This window comes from Barbus barbus (assembly GCF_936440315.1).
Source record: "Barbus barbus genome assembly, chromosome: 39".
NCBI lineage: Eukaryota > Metazoa > Chordata > Actinopteri > Cypriniformes > Cyprinidae > Barbus > Barbus barbus.
In genome coordinates, this window is record NC_136717.1 from 13,427,724 (window position 1) to 13,444,584 (window position 16,861).

The 16,861-nt window shown below is 38.3% G+C and overlaps 2 protein-coding genes across 3 annotated transcripts in view; one reads left to right on the forward strand and one right to left on the reverse strand.

The window, feature by feature from the left end:
* LOC306858281 (protein DENND6B-like) overlaps positions 1-5,644 on the forward strand; it is an 8,615-nt gene extending 2,971 nt beyond the window's left edge. The window contains exons 7-20 of the mRNA XM_079398727.1: positions 232-311; positions 477-539; positions 612-667; positions 771-893; positions 1,248-1,343; positions 1,779-1,873; positions 1,971-2,036; positions 2,132-2,196; positions 2,292-2,381; positions 2,493-2,546; positions 2,673-2,776; positions 2,937-3,039; positions 4,173-4,247; positions 4,349-5,644. Coding sequence (XP_079254853.1) covers positions 232-311; positions 477-539; positions 612-667; positions 771-893; positions 1,248-1,343; positions 1,779-1,873; positions 1,971-2,036; positions 2,132-2,196; positions 2,292-2,381; positions 2,493-2,546; positions 2,673-2,776; positions 2,937-3,039; positions 4,173-4,247; positions 4,349-4,471 — 1,193 coding nt within the window. The 3' untranslated portion in view covers positions 4,472-5,644. The remainder of the gene's footprint in view (positions 1-231; positions 312-476; positions 540-611; positions 668-770; positions 894-1,247; positions 1,344-1,778; positions 1,874-1,970; positions 2,037-2,131; positions 2,197-2,291; positions 2,382-2,492; positions 2,547-2,672; positions 2,777-2,936; positions 3,040-4,172; positions 4,248-4,348) is intronic.
* A 4,911-nt stretch (positions 5,645-10,555) lies between these two features.
* LOC306858971 (GRIP and coiled-coil domain-containing protein 1-like) lies at positions 10,556-16,773 on the reverse strand. Of its 2 annotated transcripts, none has more exons than XM_079399785.1 (3): positions 16,724-16,773; positions 15,101-16,249; positions 10,556-12,727 (listed from the first exon to the last, which is right to left on the reverse strand). In XM_079399785.1, exons 2-3 carry the CDS (start codon positions 16,199-16,201, stop codon positions 11,420-11,422), a joined length of 2,409 nt encoding a protein of 802 aa, XP_079255911.1. In that variant the 5' UTR covers positions 16,202-16,249; positions 16,724-16,773; the 3' UTR covers positions 10,556-11,419. The 2 variants fall into 2 exon arrangements, with proteins under 2 accessions (XP_079255911.1, XP_079255912.1); XM_079399786.1 differs by having other exon boundaries at positions 16,598-16,746.
* Positions 16,774-16,861: the final 88 nt, after the last annotated feature.

The window sequence follows — 16,861 nt, forward strand, 5'->3', positions numbered from 1 at the left end:
CTTAGTGGGAGCATATACAGGCTAAACAAGAGCGGTGCAAGAATTGAGCCTTGTGGGACTCCGTATGTTATGGACGTCCACTAATTAATTCAGTAAAGATTTACATAAACATGAAAACCACCCAAGAAAACAAACATTTGCATGCCAGCATTCATATACTGCTTTTAAAATATCAAGCAGAAAGCTCATGTTATTATGGAGTGTTAAATCTCATGGATGAATATTTTTCAGTCTGTAATGAGATTGACCAATGGCCAGCACCAGTCCCAGGACAGACACTCAACTTATCTGTGATGGGGGTGGTGATGCAGGTGAGAATATTATGGATGGAAAAACTCTTAAGAAGGAACATCATTCTTATACATTTTAGTACAATTCCACTTACAAAATGTTAGTTGGTGTTTTGATGTCTTATCTAATTTTGTTATTAATCTGCCATCCATTCAGTTTATCAAATGCTGATTTTGGATTTGCAGGTCAGAATTCCCTCAAAAGTCGAAACACCAGCTGGAAGCCCTATCAAACAACCACAAACAGAGGTGCCTACCTCATTCAACTATGACAATCATGCACATATGCTTTTATTTTAACATATGTTTGCATTTTTGCAGAATCTGCTCCCTGCCCCCACGGTTCTTCCATCAGTTCACGAGTTGGATCTTTTCAAGTGAGTATTACACCAGTTGTACATGTTATCTGTAATTACTAAACCATCTGTTGATTTTACAGCCCTCACTAATAGCAACCCTAATTGACCTTCATGTAATCAGATGTTTCCAGTCAGTCCTGATTCACATGCAGATGCTCTGGGAGCTCATGTTGCTAGGAGAGCCTGTGGTTGTTATGGCACCCTCTCCAACCGTCTCCTCAGAGACTGTGTTGGCTCTGGTCAGGTATGAATATTGCTTTTTCAAAGCTCTCCTTCCAGAAGCACATAAACAAACTAAGTAATTACTAGGGATTTATAATAATGACAATAACAACTGATAGGGTTTCTATTGGTCTGTTTCTATTAGAGTTTATGTCTATGTATATTCCTCAGCAAACTCCAAACCACACCATTTCAGAACTGTTTGGATGGTTATTTAAAATGTTTTTTGTGAAACTGCAAAAGCTTTTTAAACCTAAATAGTTTCTTCTTAATGTTAATTAGTAAAACATATAAACATATTTTTAACCAATTTTTAACAATTGATGAGACATCATTTAGTTTTGCATATATTTTATGTTTTATGTTCACTGTTTAGCACTATCGCTCCACTGCACTACTGTGGTGATTACAGACCATACTTCACCATTCATGACAGTGAATTCAAGGAGTACACGACCAGGACTCAGGCTCCGTAAGCAAAAACTCACACGCCACCTAAAATCTCTCTTTAATAGGATAATTTCTTTAGAAGTTCTGTAATTGTTTACTGACCATCATCTCTTTCCAAACTCATGATTTTCTTTAACAAAAGATGAATTTTTGAAGAATGATCTAAGCCATTTTTTCGTATAATGAAAGTGAATGGGGACTTGACCTGTCAGGCTGCAAAATGACACAAAGGCATTGTTCTGTTGCTCCGGCAAAGCTATCATGGCTTTAAAAGGCTTGGAATGTTGCACACAAATGTATGGACCACATGTATGAAACTCTTTTTGTTATTTAGTAGTTGACCAAGTTGACAGCAGCCATGATATTCTTCAAAAATTCACCTTTAGGTTTGGTCTAAATGTGAGCTGCATGTGCACCGTGCGTTTCTCTAACTCTTCAGTCTATTTTCTGCTTTCAGGCCCAATGTGATACTTGGTGTCACAAACCCTTTCTTTATAAAGACCTTTCAGTGCTGGCCACACATTATTCGCCTCGGAGACCTGAAGATGTCTGGTAAATTATGTTCCATTTTTGCAGCAAGGCTCATCTTTTAATAAAATATGATTTTGGCATATTGCACGAGAGAGGTCTGAATGGTGTTTCTTTGCAGGTGATTTACCAAAGCAAGTGAAGGTCAAGAAACTGGCAAAGTTAAAAACACTGGATACTAAAACGGGTAAACAAGTAATATTTGCAGTTATCTTATGTGCTGAATAAACGTGAGCATATATATATTATATAATATAATTTTCTTTCTCTTATACCATAAAGGTATATACACAGCATACAAGACCTTTCTACACAAAGATAAATCCCTCATCAAGCGACTCTTAAAGGTAGGCTGCAAATATTCATTCTTGAAAAATAATATTTAAGTTAAAAGTAAAATTACGTCAAACTCCTTGCTTTGGGTTTTGATTTTTACTTTTAGGGTATCCAGAAAAAAAGGCCATCAGAGGTGCAGAGCGCCATTTTGAGGCGGCATCTGTTGGAGCAAACACAGAGTTTCATTCTTCCGCTGGTAACAAGTTTAAAAACGTTTTTGCACCTTTGTTCAGAGCGTAATGACAGCTTTACTGTTTCATTTCATTCACTAAGCAGTATTGAGCGCCACACCCATTCTTTTCTTTAGGAACGGTATCTGGAAAGCCTCATGCCGCCACAGAGATCTATGTCTCCATGGAAGGTTGGTAAATCAGACTAAATAGATGTATATGAGCCATTTCCATTGATTATGTTGGACCTCAAATATGAAGTGAAGTCTTGGGATTCAAGTGGCAATGAAACAGTTGTATATGTATGTATGTCTCAGACCCCTCCTCAGATCCGGTCCTTCAGTCAGGATGAGTTTATGAAGACCCTGGAGCAAGCAGGGCCACAACTAACTCTGAAAGGAGATTGGACAGGCCTGTACAGGTAACATGCCAGGGCTGCATTACCCAAAAGCATCATAAACCCATTGGCATCAATAATCTGTACAATCTATCTAGGCTTATGCTCCTAGGACATTCGGGAACTAAAGACTGAAACTTCCTGCTAATTGTGCTTATAATAAATGTTTATATGTGGCTTTCAGGCGTTTCTTCCGTTCACCAAACTTTGATGGCTGGTATCGGCTCAGGCACAGAGAGATGACACAGAAAGTGGAATGTCTTCATTTAGAGGCCATCTGTGCGGCTGTGAGTATGATATTGGATCTGGATTTGGTCTCTGCTTATATCACTATACTTCTTAAATCTTTCTTATTATCAGCAAAGAAATGAATGTTTAAAGGATTCGCTCAAAAATGATATGCTCTCAAGTCGTTCTGAACTTGTATGATTTCTTCTGTTTAACACAAAAAGAGGAATTCTTTTGAGGAATTGAACTGGTCGCTCTTTTCCATGCAGTTGCCATGAACGTAAACAGAGGCTTTGAAGCTTAAAAAAAGGATGCAAAAGCCCCATAAAAAGCATCATAAAAGCATAATAAGAGTAGTATGTAACTAACACTACCGTTCAAAAGTTTGGGGTCAGCCAGAATTGTTTTTCTTGAAAGAAGTTAATGCTTTTATTTAGTAAGTATAGATCAAATTGAAGAAAATGACAGTAAATACATTTTATAATGTTACAAAAAAGTATATTCAGCAAAAAACAAAAAACATCCTAAACAAAAGAATTAGAATGATTTCTGAAGGATCGTGTGACACTGAAGACTGGAGTAATGATGCTGAAAATTCAGCATTGCATCACAGGAATAAATTACATTTGAAAATATATTTAAAAAGAGAGCAGTTATTTTACATTGTAACAGTATTTCATTTTTTGCTGTATTTTTTTTATCAAATAAATGCAGCTTTGTTGAGCATAAGAGCATTAAAGCATTAAAAAAAAAGAGAGGAACAGACTAAAACTGAAGTTATTCACAGTCTTGAATCCCCCAGTCTGCTGTTAACTTCTTTGACTAGAATATTGAACCATTTTGTGAACGAACCATTCAATGTTTTTTTGAAACTGGATTAACCAATTAAAAAAAAAAAACTCAAAGATTGAATGACATCTACAGTTCTTTCATGAACCTTAATAAACACACCAAAGAAATCAAAACCTGAAGATTTTCAATGAATAATGACTTAAATTTCAGTCTGTTTTTAGTTGCATGGAAAAGCGCGGCCAGTACAATTCTTCAAAAATCCTTCTTTTGTGTTCCACAGAAGAACAAAAACCCTACGAGTTCAGAACAATTTGAGGGTGAGTTAATAATAACAGTCATTTTAAATGATTAATTATTCATTTAATGGCTAATTTAATTTGTTTTGTTTTCATTAATTCAGGATCTGCTGACATGGACCAAAGACAAATCAGAAGTAGAGATTGTTGACCTCATCCTGAAGCTTCGGGAGAAACTGGTGAGTTGAACCACATTTTGAGTATGAAGGGGATAAATGTGAATTATTTGTGTTTTACATTAAAACATTTGCCTGAATCTTCTTTTATATGTCCTACCCAGACCAGAGCTCGAAAACACCAGCTTCCAGTTAAAGAAGAACTCCTGGAGCGATTAGAGCAGTCCATCCAGACCATCATCAGCTCCTTGCCAGAGGATCTACAGACATTATTACACAGACAATGACAATCAGACCCACGTGAACAACACTGACCAGCAGATCCACTGTTACATACACAGAGACTGTCTTTCCAGAATATACCAGCTATATTTGAACCCATAACACCTGCACAGGTATCAGCCCACATTTCTTCTTCTTCTGGTAAACCGATACACTACCTGAGAGGCCTTTCATTTTGTATGTACAGTACAGGAGAGAAACAACAGATACTGCTGCTATACAGGGTCCTAGATGACACATGAAGAACACAAAACATTGATACTTTGATTAAACTCATTTGAAGTCCTCAGATTTCACACTAGATTTTAGATGTCTGCTAAATTAAATTTTAACATGCACCAAGTATTTAGAGCCTGCAGTCAGTTAGCACTGCATGAACAAGACATTTATTTTATAAATCAACATTTAAATAGATTAATAAAATGATCAACAAATTGGCTTTTAATTAGCATATGCAGTTTTTATTTAGCATATGCAGTGAAGTTCATAAATATGGATGACTTGTTAGTTTTTATGATTTATTAAGTATCAATGCCTTTATTTCAGTGATGTTGTTAGTTATTATTTAGGGACATTAAGAAGCACATTAGCAAATACACAGCAGTGCTTTTGGCTATTATTTATTGATCTTGTAATTTATTTACACCTTTAACTTTTGCACAGGAGCACCTCTGCTGCATTGATTGACCTGTTATTTTATTTTTATGTTAGAAGCTGATTGTCTGTTTTTTTTTTTTTTTTGACAATTTAGATTTGATTTTATTCAGAGCTGGATTAACAGACTCTGGATTAACAAACGCTGGATTAAGACTAAACTGATTTTTCGAGTTCAGTGTCATTAATACGCAATACAATCATGTATGAGCTACTCAATCTGTATATATTGTGTTTGCAAGTCATGAATGTTTCTTTTTTGATCAAACCTGAACCTTACTTGAAAAGGAAATGGTTGTTCTTTTTATTTGTGCTATTTACAGTTTTGAACCTCGCACTGCACTTTACATGTTGACTTTTTCATTTGTAGTTTGTGTAGGTGTTTTTTCTGTATTTATTAAAGTTTTTAAATGGTTGTAAATTTCATTTTAAAGTTTGCCGCTTCTGCAGTATTTTAAAATGTTTATTTGAAATGTTTATTTGAAATTATGTTTTTATGGTTGGGACTGTATTATTAAAATGTTAAAACAAACCAGTAATAAGACTTCAGCTCATCTGCCCGTTAGTAGAGAGCTCATAAAATGAATTGAGTGTAACAATGGAGCCACATAAAAAATGTGCAACTCCAAGATCACTATTGAAAAATACTCTCTGAATTTAAGCATACTATTATTTCTTTCATATTTTTTAAATAGCAGAAATATTCAGAGTAGTATCCGATCTCAAATTCAGTCACTGTCTTAAATGATGCAAGAGCACCCATCTTTTAATAACAAGTCCTCACGTTGCAGATTCTTTAACATACTGTTGTTTTTTTAATAAAAATTATCGGAACATTTAGTAGTAAAGAGAAAACGATTTGCAAGGTTTTCTTTTTATTATTGTTGCCATATACACTGAACAAAATTATAAACGCAACATTTTTGTTTTTGCCCCATTTTTCATGAGCTGAACTCAAAGATCTAAGACTTTTTGTATGTACACAAAAGGCCTATTTCGCTCAAATATTGTTCACAAATCTGTCTAAATCTGTGTTACTGAGCACTTCTCCTTTGCTGAGATAATCCATCCACCTCACAGGTGTGGCATATCAAGATGATGATTAGACAGCATGATTATTGCACAGGTGTGCCTTAGGCTGGCCACAATAAAAGGCCACTCTAAAATGTGTGGTTTTATCACACAGCACAATGCCACAGATGTCGCAAGTTTTCAGGGAGTGCGCAATTGGCATGCTGACTGCAGAAATGTCCACCAGAGCTGTTGCCCGTGAATTGAATGTTCATTTCTCTACCATAAGCCGTCTCCAAAGGAGTTTCAGAGAATTTGGCAGTACATCCAACTGGCTCCACAACCGCAGACCACGTGTAACCACACCAGCCCAGGACATCCCTGTTGCATGATAATGCATGGCCCCATGTTGCAAGGATCTGTACACATTTCCTGGAAGCTGAAAACATCTCAGTTCTTGCATGGCCAGCATACTCACCGGACATGTCACCCATTGAGCATGTTTGGGATGCTCTGGATCAGTGTATACGACAGCGTGTTCCAGTTCCTGCCAATATCCAGCAACTTCACACAGCCATTGAAGAGGAGTGGACAACCTGATCAACTCTATGCGAAAGAGATGTGTTGCACTGCATGAGGAAAATGGTGGTCACACCAGATACTGACCCCCCCCAAATACAGTAAAACTGCACATTTTAGAGTGGCCTTTGATTGTGGCCAGCCTAAGGCACACCTGTGCAATAATCATGTTGTCTAATCATCATCTTGATATGCCACACCTGTGCGATGGATGGATTATCTCTGCAAAGGAGAAGTGCTCACTAACACAGATTTAGACAGATTTGTGAACAGTATTTGAGAGAAATAGGCCTTTTGTGTTCATAGAAAAGGTCTTAGATCTTTGAGTTCAGGGGCTCGTTCTTCGTACGTTGCTTAAAACATCCGAGATCAAATGAGACATCCGAGATGATTTCATCGTGCTAATCATGATCCGGCTAATTGGGTTCTTCGAACACACCTGTTGTTGACGATTAGTATCGCTGGATTGAGTTATCTGAGATAACTGCGCGTTCATGCGCTGGTTTAAAAGGGGATATGTATCGATAGTAGAAACACTGATCAGCAACGCTGTTATTGGTTGCCCACAATGGCCAAAGAGCGCGCCCACTTTTTCTCTGCGGCAGAACAAGAACTCTTGATGGAGGGCTATGGGGAGTTCCAACATTTAATAAAAACGACAGGGAACACCTCAAAGGCTGCAAAAGCCAGGAGAGAGGGCTGGCAAAAAGTTGCAGACAAATTAAATGCGTAAGTAGTGATTGTGTTAGAGGTTTTCAATCAGTTATGACAGTGTACATTAAACAATTTCATCTTTAATCTTTCATATTAGAGCCTCCACAGGACCCACTAGAAATTGTGAACAAGTAAAGGTGAAATACAAGAATATTCTACAAAATGGTAATAATTAACTACATATGTTGTTCTTAGTCTTTTTTGTTTTTGTTTTAAACGACTGTGAAATGATGTGCTTGTTTATTTCAGCAACTAGGAAAAAGGCAGAGCAAAAAAAAACAGGCGGTGGTCCTGCACCCCCACGTCACACTCAAGAGCTGGCCCTTGAGTTAAATGTGAACCGACCCAATGTTCAGGGCATCCCTGGGAGCAGCTCTTCCTTAGACCCACAGCCAGGAAGCAGTAGCAGCAGCACCTTCATTACTGGTAAAGAGGTTTTTAATTCACTTTGTATAGGCTACTGTAAAATAATTGGTAGCTACCTTGCATTTGGTGTAATGTCAAAAATGTCAGCTACACCCTTCAACTGGTAAATCTTGAGTAGTGCTGAATTGCATTGGCATGAAAGGAAGGCAGTTAAACCTACTTTGAGTAAATGGGGGGGGGGGGGGACTAAAAAGTTTCTATGTTTCTTTTCCTGTGTACCTCATTGTAATGAATTTTTATTTCTTTCTCTATTTCTGTGCAGTTTTACATAACACACCCACACTTTTACCTGTTCCCATGCAAGTGGTGGCTGAAGCATGTGCAGTAAGTGGACTTGTCGTTTTTTTTTTTTTTTTTTTTTCTCAATAGTGAAATCAATATCAATAGTGGAGACACCGTATCACTTTGTCATACCATTTATTTTCATTGCACAGGACAGTGAAGAGACCCTCTCGGATGAGTGTCCTTTGGAGGAAGTACCTGTAAGTGCATGACTACACATAAAAATGCACTATATAATATACCCTATAAACTTATCAACTAATGTCCTTTATATTTTTGACCGCAATATGAGTTGCAGGAGTCTGCACAGAGGCAGACTGTGCAGACTTTTTTTACTTTCAGTTTTTTTTTTTTTGTATGGGTTGAGTCTAATTTATTTTCTCTGCAAATGGCACAGGGTGACATCCGTTCCCTCTATAAACGTAGCCTACAGCAAAAGGTTGAATATTTGCATTTAAAAAAACAAAAACTGAGGGGAGAAATGGAGCTCCAAGAGCTAATGAAGAAGAAAATTGCTCTAGAAATAGAGTTGCTGCAAAAGGAACTTCAGAGTAAGTACTAAAACATTTCACATTTCAGAGCACTACTGTTGACCTTGCATAACAATATCTCTTTGCAGGCAAAAGATGACCCTAATTTGTTTTTTTTTCTCAAAGAACAACTAATAAAAACCATTGAATCCATATTTGCCTTGTCTTTTTTTTTTATTTGTCTAAATTTTTATTAAATTATTCTCAAAAATGGTGTTCCACAATCCTGTCCCGTGCAGCTCTGCCACTAGGTTGATCCAAGTGCACTGGCTGGAGGTCATCATCAGGCTGCACTTCCACCACAGGGGTCCTCTCCTTTCTAATGGTGGCAATGTTGTGTAATACAGCACATGCGACAATGTCGCATGCCCTGTCAGGTGCAACCCTCAGACTTTTCAGACACTGAAATCTTCCCTTTAGTTGCCCAAAGGTCATTTCGATGCGTGCCCTTGTCCTGGCTAGAGCTGCATTGTAACTGGTTTGTGGTCCAGGGTTGGGGTCAGGGAATGGAGTCATAAAATACTGCCTACAGGCATAGCCCCTGTCTCCAACCAGGATCCCATCGTAATCACCTGTACAATGGTAAAATGCAGTTCTGTTAGGCCCACAATAAGTGTGTGTGTGTAATACAGTGAGCATGACATTAATATCCTTACCACGTTCAAATAATGTGCATAACTGTGACTCTCTGAAAATCATTGAGTCATGCACAGATCCTGGCCATTTGGCTTCCACATTTGTGATATGACACAGAGTCACACACCATCTAAGACATTGTAGTCAATCAACTGCATACTTATGGAATACATTGTATATATTACCAATATAAAATATTAAGAATTGTGATACTTAACTCACCTGCACATTTATACTGTGAACCCCCTTTCGGTTCACAAAATCCCCTTCATTGGGGCCTGGTGGGGCCTTGATATGAATGTGTGTGCAGTCTATGGCACCAATCACATTAGGGAAGCCTGGGGGACAATCGATTTCTATTTACTAGTGTGGTCATATTCATACGATCTTCATTAACAAGTAGAATGTACCTGCAATTGCGAAATAGCTCTGTTTTACAACTTGGGGTCTTAAGTGGCTTGGAAAGACTACAAAAACACATAAAAACTGCTTTAGCGCCAGGTAAACTTTACGAATGGCACGACAGACAGCACTTTTGGCCAAGTTCTCCGCATCCCCAATAGTGTACAGGAAAGTGCCACTCGCAAAGAATCTCAACGCGATGCACACAGTTTGTGTTGTGGTTAAAGCCCGACTCCGACGAGTAGCTGCTAGAACTTTTAATATGAGGTTCTAACAAGTTTATGATGTAAATGACACCCTCACGTGAAAAACGATATCTTTCAAAAAGTACACTATCGCCCTGTGCTAATGGATCCTGTCTGTGTCGCAAAATGCGATTAATTCTAAAAGCTCTGCGAATTATCCTCGCACCTTCCGCAACAGGTTGCTCTCGTAAAAACGGGCAAGACATGGTTGCGACAGACTTCCCTATCTCCTCCGCTTATAAAGCCGCGATCTAATCCTGTTTACATGAAATAAGCCTGCTCCCGAGCAGGTTTAAGCTTGCGCACCTGTTGCTATGACAGCAAGTCCAGGATGAGCGTCGAAGAACCAAACGATCCAAGATCATGCCAAATCGTCAACAATCAAATCCAGCTAACTGAGTTAGCGACGTACGAAGAACGAGCCCCAGGTCAAGAAAAATGGGGGCAAAAACAAGTGTTGTGTTTATAATTATGTTCAATGTAATTATTCCAACCAATATTTTTCTTAAAAAATTGCTTATGCAGTGGAGTGATGTATTTCAAAAATCATAAACTGAAGATTACATTTTTGAAAAATATATTGTAATACACTAGCATAAACAAAAAAGGTGAAGAGAGCTTGAAGAAGAGTTTATTGTTTTGGTCAAGATTGAAAATATACATTTACCTGACTGACTGATAAAATTTACAAGACAAACCAAAACAACCGTGAAAATTATCAATAATTAGTTGTTAATGTATAATGCACATAATGTATATTCAGCTTTTATAAAGTAATAATGTAACCAACAAATGTCAGGGAAAAATAGAGCAAACCAAAATCTATCAAAAAAAAAAAACTATAATATTAAAGTCGCTCACATCATAAGTTAAATGCAAACTGCTATATGTTTACAAACTCCAAGCAACTGAGGATTTTTACATTTTATTTTTTAACTGATGATATATTCCCATTAAAAACCCTGGAATTAGTTTTGTGTGTTAAATATATACATGGATTTCATCATGACAATAGATGAAAAGTGCTGCTGTCTGAAGGCATTACTTACTAGATTCCCTCTTAAAAGCCTGTTGGAGCTTTTTAAGAGCATTTTCTTTGGTATAACCCATATGTTAACCTTTCAACTTAACAAAATAGTGTTACATTACATCTCCAGTTATTATACAAAATCAGTAACAACAGTTTGGTGCACCCAACTCTGTTGATACAGATTGAAAACACAGTGTCAAGATCTAATATTATGTTGCACACAGAAGGGAAGTTTTGGATGATTGGTCAACTGTTACATGGTCCAACACTAGATTCAAACCATTTATAAACTGTTTAGTATCCTGTCATGCAATAGCTGGAGTATATATGTCATCATCGGAAACATATCCACATTGTTGCTCCTTTTATTTGGTATCTTCTCACACTGCACACAAAAAGTGGTCAATAAAAATAAACATTTATTTCAGCACAGTAGTGTTTGCATCATCTCATCCCTGCCGTCCACCAACTGTGTTGTTGCTGCTTCAGCACAGCCTGTTTCTCTTGAGGACTAAAGTGCAAAATGGTCAAAATAGCCGTGAGTGTCTGCTGGCGCCCTCTGGTGTCATGGAGCGTGAGAAACCTATAAATGACGTTCTTGAGATACTCAAGGTTGGCCCCATCTCTCCCCTGGTCCCGAACACGTTTGTCCAACTGGCACCGTAGCTCAGCGACCTCTTCTTCATGCCTCTCCCCATTAGAAATCAGCTTTCCTTGTAGCTGATGCAAGTCCTCCTCTAAACGATGCTTTTGTTTGCGCAAGGTGGCCACCTCCACCTCCTTGCGCGCCAGCTGTTCGGCGTACAACAATAAAGTCGGCTCATTGGGCCCAGCTAGTTTTAGAGCTTGAGCAATAATGTCACTTTCTTCTTGTTCTGGATCAGCTTCCTCTATGTCACCTCCTTCCATGGCTGTGCTGTTATTTGTAGCATGTTTCTGATGGCTTCCAAAGCCGATCACTGTTGCTGCCCGAAGTCGCTCTAGCTCTAGATCTTTTTCTGCAAGAAGAGCCATGGTGCGATCTCTCTGTTTGTGTAACTCTTCTTCAAGCCGCAAGAAATTCTCCCTGTGTTGAGCCTCCAGCCTCTCGACTTCCTGTTTGTGAGTTTGCTGGAGCACTACAAGCGCTTGTTGCCGCTCCTCCAGGTCCCGTTTGTGCTGGACTTCCGCTTCGTCTGAAATGATACGAAGGTTTATGTACTTCTCCTTCAGCTCAGCCAGCTGGTCACGTGCTTCTTCTAACTCTTTGGCCTGGCTGCCATCTTTTGTGTTCTTGTTTTTCAGAACACCCAGCGCCCTCATTTTGTAGCGCTCAAACTCCTCCCTTAGCTGCCGGAGCTCTTGTTGGTAGTGAAGCACCGAAGCCTTCTCGCTCTCTGAGACTTCCTGGTTCTTTTCTTCTTCCAATAGCCTTTCAATGTCCTGATTCTGGTCTGGAGATCTTTGCGCAGCCAGGAGGAGTAACTTCTTCACCTTCTCGAGTTTGTCCTTTAACACGTCCACGTTGGTGTCATCGAGGTTTAGATCGGAAGTCGTTGACCTGTTGACTGCTGCTATGGCGAGGGTTTTGTTCTCGGTGTCGAGTTGAAGGATGCGTTCTCGCAGCCTCTGAGCGTTTTGTTGGTCCTTCTGCCTGGCCTTCTCACAGGCACCCAGTAGTTCGGAGAGCTCAGACACTCGCTCCTCAAGGCTGGCAACTCGTGCTTCCTCCATCTGTGCCTGTTCTCGGAGACGCTCATCTGCTTGTGTCACCTGCAAAAAGGAAATTAGAATAATTGTTTAGATTAGCAAGAGACCAGGGGTGTCCTTTCCTGCTCCTGGATTTTTAATTAATGACAGAATTATCATTTTTGGGTGAACTATCCCTTTAATTATTTGCACGTTATGGCCAATAACCAATAAATGGCTGATATCAAAATTCTATATTTTGTCTTGAGTAAATTCAGAATCTTCAATAAATTAGAAGACCTCAATAAATCATTTTGAATATTTTTAAGTGAATTTAAGAATTACAACATTATGATGCACACAGTATAAAAAAATGGATATTCATTTTGAGAATTACTTAAGGTTACATTTAAAATTTCTTAAATTCTTAGTGTCTTTCAATATTAATATTTATCGATACCAATATTAAAGTCAGCATAACATGAAAATTCAATCTATAAAAAAACAATTATTATTATAATCTATGTTCTAAATACATGTTATTAATCTTATTGTGAACAATTCATCCATGCATGTTTAATTTTTATTTATTTTTTAAATTCGTAATTTTAAATCAAAATGTCATAAAGTGATCTTCTGGTGTATTCCTGACATCTCGACAAGGTTTAGACCACTTAAACCTTGTCCCTTTCTTACAATCGACTGCAAATAATTCAAGTCTACCTCAACAACCAATGGACTGAACCAAGTCTCCTCCCAACACTTCACTCACATGTCAGTACGTCACAATACAGAAGAAAGATCTGTTCTTCTGGTACATGTGCTACTTGCATTACATTGCAAAACAAAACAGCCTGTTAAATTGAGGAGACATATGCTAAAGTTATAAACCTAATATGTGGAATTCAATACAAACTGTAAGATACGTCATCTTTAGGGCTGTCGCGATTCGTCGATTTTTAAAAATCGTCGACTTCATTTTGCTCGAGTTGACTAACCGGCAAAATACCGTAAGTGGCGCATTTCACGGACGAGAATCCATAAAACACTTATTTTCCAAGGCTGCATGATATATTAAACCCATTTAAAAATTATTATTAAGCATAATTGTGAATTCACAAAAGCTATGATTTAATTAATTACATGCGATGCAGTTCACACAGTATATGTGCTTTAATTATTTCCATGCATGCAGTTAAGCAGGTGCGTCTCACAATGGCTCCGTTCACAGTAGCTCCACAGAAACTGTTATCATTTACATGTGGAGCATCTCATACTCATCTCTGCATGTTGTTGTGAGTTTGTGTTTATTATAACGTTCATCTGGGAACGCAACGCGCGCCATTTCATCAGATTTGTAAGATAAATCATTTATAAATCTACACAAACACAAGAGAATACATCGCGATTTCAAAATAAAGCTCAACCCCTCACTCTGAGTTTACACGGTTTGATGTCCACATATTCATTTAATTACAGCGGCTGTAGCATTTCTGTCCTAAAGAAATGGACAAATATTAAAGATTAAGTGCATGTTTGAATTAAATGGTGCTTGGTCAATATTAAACAGTAATGTGTAAAAACAATCATCAGGCCGTCGGCGCCCCCTGCGGTCCTTTGTTGTAATGCGTAATCTACACTAGCTCTATTGTTTTTAATACATTATGTCTTTTAACAGTTTTGTTCAATAAAACCATATGATTTCTTGCTTTTGATATTTTATTTGAACTAATTAATTATTGCATCATTGCTATTATATATGTACTTTAAGTCATTTTAAAAGCTATTGTTCATTTAGATCCATTTTTACTACCACAAAAAAATATATATATTTAATTATAGGGCCCTATGAAATCCGTTTTATTTCCAAATTCATTTTTTTTAATTTTATTAATCAAAAAGCCTGTCTAATTGAGTTTTCCAGTTTTATCTGTACCAAATTCTGTTTTCCATTATTTTCTGGATTCCATTTTAATTGTTCCCTTAAATTTTAATAATAAAAAGCATCTCCATTTAATTGATTTTATATTAAAAAAAAGTATTTTTTCAGAAATACTGCACATTTATATTTTTCACCTAAATAAATTCTGGTAAATAATATTTCTGGTAAATACTCCTTTAAAAAGTGTTTTTTTGATTATAATTTTATTATTATTAGACTAGAACGCGTGAACATGTTGTCATTCTCACACTATAATACTAAACTTTGATTTCAGTGATTTGGACTATAAGATGGACACTCGCGTCTTGCACTCTGTGTTGCACTTCACTTTTGCTTTAAAAAAGGATTTCATAGAAATATGGATTTCCTTTCGTTTAATAAAATATTTTTAAGTAAAATTGGGAAATCGGGAAATTAATCGTTTAGATTAATCGATTAATCGAGAAAATTAGTCGGTAGATTAATCGAAATAAAAATAGTCGTTAGTGGCAGCCCTAGTCATCTTCAAAACATACCTTTCTGATTTCCTGCTGAAGCTGTTGGTTGAAGTGAGTTTTGAGCTCTGTAATCTCTTGCTGGAGCTCCTCGACACGTGGATCAGGTTTGCTCTTCTCCACCGCTGCAGACTTCAGGCTTTTCCTCAGCTCCTCCCGTTCTCGAGTGATCTCTTTCAGCTGCGTTTCATAATCTATCCTTCGGTCTGCCGCCTGCATGGCTTCAGCCAACGCCTCTCGTGAATCCTCCAGTTTGAGTTCGGCGTCCTGTCTCAGTCCCCTCTCCTCCTGCAGGAGTTTCTGGAGCTCTCGGAGCATGAGCACGTGATCCCCCTGCTCCTGCTCCCGTTCATGTTGCTGGGTTATGACACGGGCTTTGCTCTCCGCCAACTGCTCCTGCAGGCTCTGAAGCTCCACCTGGTGCTGCTTCTGCTCATCCTCCATCCTGGCCTGCAGTTCCTCCAGCTCCTGTTTCATCTTGCGCTTGTCCGCCTGGAATGAAGCTTCCATTCTGGACTTTTCTTGAGTGACGGTGGCTAAGGAACTGGTCAGAGTGGACAGCTGTGTTTTTAGTTTGATGACACGGCGGTCTGTGTCCGCTGCAGGTGGTGGCGGCTCCGTACATCCACTGCTGCTGGTGCTGATACCACTTTCAGACCCACTTGCCTCCTCGGATTGATGAGGCAATGCATTTACAACAGTCCCAGCGGTGGCTCCATCTACAGCACAGCTTTGGTCCTCCTCTATTTGGTCTCCTTTAGTGAGGTTGCTGGTCACGCTAGTGGCTGTTTCAGCAGAGGCTGCTGTATCCAGGCTGTCTTCGCTGTGAAGTGAAGATCGGTCATCCCCAAGGTCAGAAGGCAAAGTTCGTTCAGCATTTTCCGTACCGCCATCGAACGACAGGCTATCACCACACTGGCTCAAGTCGACCTCCTGCGAAACGGTCAGTACCTTCAGGCTGGCTTCCAAGGCTTCTTTTTCCTTGAGTAGGCTTTGGTAAGCTCTGACAACATCTTTAAAGCGTGTCTGATACTTCACAAGCTGTTTCTTCTGCACTTCGATGGTTTCCAGCAGCTCCTTCTTGCCTTGGCCTCCACCAAAGCTCATACCGAACTTGTCCATGGCGTATCAGTGTCAGTCAGGTTTCATACTCTCTGCTGTGATATCCACCTGCAAAGTAAACACAGATTTATGACTGAGAAATAAAGAAGGAAAACCATTAAGCAGCATTTCACAGTATTTGGAGTTTGCTTAAACCTAAACATTTCCAAAAAGCTTTTGTGAATGTTTGTTTCACACTTTAGTATCATCAATGGAAAGCACAAATAATAAAATGAAAATAAAGCAAACACTCATAATTTGACTTTAAACTTTTTCGTGTTTTGTTGTTAGTCTTTGAGACTGCTTTTGTCCGGTATTTTAATATAATACTGACTATATTTTTAGCTCATATTGGTGATTGTTGTCTTTAGCTAACGTTAATTAGTTAGCAAGTTGTAAAGGTGTGAGAATACATACATTACATGAAATCCCACATTATGCCATTTATATCTAAAGCACTGTGCAAAACATGTTTACCGAATGTGCTTTTAATATCGTTTGTTGTTCATATAAGCGTATTTAAAAGCAGAAATATGGTTTTACCGGAGTACGTGTCCTGTTTACGTGCAGCCGTCACTTCCTGGTTGGGAAGTGACGTTTGACTGAAAATTAAAAGTTTAAGAGTAAGTTATTACAAAATAAATACTACAAGTGCATTACACATCGATTTTATAAATAAAT

Bases quoted from the DNA above. Each gene is read 5' to 3' on its own strand.
- LOC306858971 (XM_079399785.1), bottom strand. From the start codon at position 16,201: ATGGACAAGTTCGGTATGAGCTTTGGTGGAGGCCAAGGCAAGAAGGAG. The intron at 12,728-15,100 runs GTATGTTTTGAA...TCCTTTTTGCAG, and splicing joins TTCAGCAGGAAATCAGAAAG to GTGACACAAGCAGATGAGCG.